We start from the raw sequence: 2,888 nt of genomic DNA on the forward strand, positions 1-2,888 counted from the left end.
AAGAGTTAGTTTTGATCGGCTTGGTTATAAGGATTAGTATGATTTACATGGAGGTAGTTAATGAACTTAGTTCCATATTCATTTAGTCCCATTTTCTTCCCTAATTTCTTTTTGCTTAGGAAACAACAGAAATGACTAACCGAGAAGAAGCTGAGATACAAATTTCGGAATTAGATTTACTCTCTAGCATGTTTCCTTATGAGGAAGAGTTCATTGTGACTGACCAGCTGGCTGTAGCAGAACTAAAGTACTATGTTGAAAATGAGTCTGCAGAGATGCCGTCTTCAAAAATTCAGTTTATGCTGAATGTGAAGCCGGGGGTCTCTAATCCCTCTATGGTATTGTAAACACCTTTTTTTAATTTTTATTTCTATTTTGTGGGATTTTAGGGCTTACTTGAACTGAACATTTGGTCATCTGTTTTTAGGTGGAATTCTCTATGGCCTGTGCCTTACCATTTAAATATCCAACTGTTCTACCAGAAATCACTGTGAGGTATGGCATTAAAAGCACAGCTAATAAAAACACTTAGAAGCTATGGTGTACTACAGAAATACAGTCATAATAGGAAAAAGCAGTCCTTTTTTGATAGTTTACTGTCAAATTAAGCCAGATGGACAACAATGTTGAAGAAAAACAAATCTCCAAGGTTATGATTTCTCTGGTGTCCTCAGCAAGTAAGTGAGAAAAATGGGAAAAGTGTGGAGGAGTGCCATCTTCTGTACAGAGGGGTTACATGTAGATACTGTTCACAGGTCTGATGCTCAAGAAGAGAAACTGTTGTCCATTTTGACAAGGCTTAACACTAACTAAAGGAGTGAAAAGTTAGTCAGTGGTCTTATTCTTCCCTTGTCAAAATGCTATTACTCCCAGGCTTCTGTTATTTTTTATTGGAACATTTCTGTTTAAAGAAGTAGCCTTGCATATTACAGGAAATCAATTCAGCCACCATACTTACCTTTCAAGCACCTTTTTCCTGATTTTGATTTACAGATTGGTAGTACTATATGTGAACTCAAGAGTTAGCACACCAATTAAATACTATTTAAGACCTTTTCATAGCTAGTGTGACTTAAGTATCAATAGCAAGTGCATACTGTCCAAATACGGCCTGATTTTTTGGCAGCGCCAAGTAAAACTTTTTGAAAAACATGCTAAATTGTAAGCACATTACAACTGCATTTATATTTTTCTTTTTCTTTAGGTCATCATTATTAAGCCGCTCTCAGCAGATTCGCCTGAACTCTGATCTAAAAACATATTTGATGCAAAACTGCAGCGGTGAGCCCTGCATGTTGAGCGCAAGGGAATGGGTTAAAGACCATGCAGCTGCTTATGTTGACAAAGAGGTTTCGTCTTCCTCAGTGACAACATCAGATGCCATGCAGTCAGAAGACCTCACATTCACTCGATTGTGGATCTATAGTCATCACATTTACAACAAGCAAAAAAGAAAGAATATTATTGACTGGGCCAAGGAGCTATCTCTGTCAGGGTTTTGTATGCCAGGGAAACCAGGTGTTGTTTGTGTAGAAGGTCTACAAAGTAGTTGTGAAGAGTTCTGGTCAAGGTTAGTTCTTCTTTGTACTTAAATGCCATTAGTAGTTAGAATATTACGTGTTTCATGTTGTATATGTGGCCATAAGGTGCGAGATCCAACCTCCTTCCAACCTATAAAAGTCTGCAAAGTTTAGCATAATGTATTTACAACTCTGAATATCCGCTGTACTGTTGGTTACAGCAATCAAAGCTACTAGTACCACACTGTGCACATTTATTTCTGTTTTACCTTCCTCTGTATTGCAGTTGTACAGCGATGGACTGCAGTACCCCAGTCGTGTTAGATATGTATGCTGTTATATCGCTTTACATTTATGTTTTATTCTGCTCCTATCTTTTATATTTCTGGGTTATGCAGAGTAAATGAATATTGCCGTTTGATTATAACAGCTAAGAGAGTATGAGAATATGAGAATTCTTAGCACAGGCAAGGCAGAAGTGAGCACTGAAATCTTCATCAATTATTTTGTGAGGAGTAACATTAAGGTTTTTTGATCCTAGGGAGGTATAAAGGAACAAGCTCCTGCTTATGGGAGTGTTTACGTGTGAGTAGTATTTCTATGACCAGCTAGGGAACCATTATCTCTGTCAACATATATGTACAAATGGAATTTATTGACTTTTGTGGTAATAGCTATTTCATAGTATTTTCTAAACAGTCTTTATTTTATAGACTCGTATTTCTCCAATTGCTTTCAGAGTAAGAAAATTAACGTGGAAAAGAATTGTCATTCGACACAGAGAAGATGTTTCTTTGGAAGGTGGAGGACATGCCGAGATTCAGAAACAAAGAAAGTTCTCCACTTTGGAAGAAAAATATTTTGATGCACATGGTGCCAGAGGAAATCATATGGATTTGGGGCAGCTATATCAGTTTTTAGAAGAAAAAGGATGTGCTGACATTTTTCAAATGTACTTTGGGGTTGAAGGGCATTGAAGGGTTGAAGATCACCATAGGTCCAAGTGGTGATCTTTGTAAGTTAATCCTCGTAACAGATACCTTAGCTGTTCTGCAACAGTTGATCAGAGAAGGAATTAACAATTTGTGGTTTATGTGATGAATCCAGTTTTCAATGAAAACAAATATTCAATGAAATCCTGAATAATTAAAATGACTAAATGAATGATTTATTACACTTTCTGGTTTTAAGGAAATTTAGGTGCATACCTAATCACAATGAAAGAAAATGTGTTTGATAACCTACTGGGCAGTAACAGAATTACAGGTGAATGAATAGATGGAATTATGGTGAATGAATACATGACTAAGAAGAGGCAAAAATGAAGTGCGGATATCTCAGGAGAGGAAATGTGATGTTTACGTTATT

The 2,888-nt window shown here is 36.6% G+C and overlaps 1 protein-coding gene across 1 annotated transcript; it reads left to right on the forward strand.

Annotated features, from left to right (window-relative positions):
- The first annotated feature begins 123 nt into the window (after positions 1–123).
- RWDD2B (RWD domain containing 2B) lies at positions 124–2,497 on the forward strand. Its single transcript, XM_009586345.1, has 4 exons — positions 124–338; positions 428–495; positions 1,205–1,570; positions 2,260–2,497. Exons 1-4 carry the CDS (start codon positions 132–134, stop codon positions 2,495–2,497), a joined length of 879 nt encoding a protein of 292 aa, XP_009584640.1. The 5' UTR covers positions 124–131.
- The last annotated feature ends 391 nt before the right edge of the window (positions 2,498–2,888 follow it).

The sequence above is a fragment of the Fulmarus glacialis genome, unplaced genomic scaffold (genome assembly GCF_000690835.1).
Source record: "Fulmarus glacialis isolate BGI_N327 unplaced genomic scaffold, ASM69083v1 C14127665, whole genome shotgun sequence".
NCBI classification, from domain to species: Eukaryota; Metazoa; Chordata; class Aves; order Procellariiformes; family Procellariidae; genus Fulmarus; species Fulmarus glacialis.

Coding starts and splice junctions, on each gene's coding strand:
- RWDD2B (XM_009586345.1), top strand. CDS start 132: ATGACTAACCGAGAAGAAGCTGAGATACAAATTTCGGAATTAGATTTA. Junction 339..427: donor GGGTCTCTAATCCCTCTATG/GTATTGTAAACA, acceptor ATCTGTTTTTAG/GTGGAATTCTCTATGGCCTG. Junction 496..1,204: donor CTACCAGAAATCACTGTGAG/GTATGGCATTAA, acceptor CTTTTTCTTTAG/GTCATCATTATTAAGCCGCT.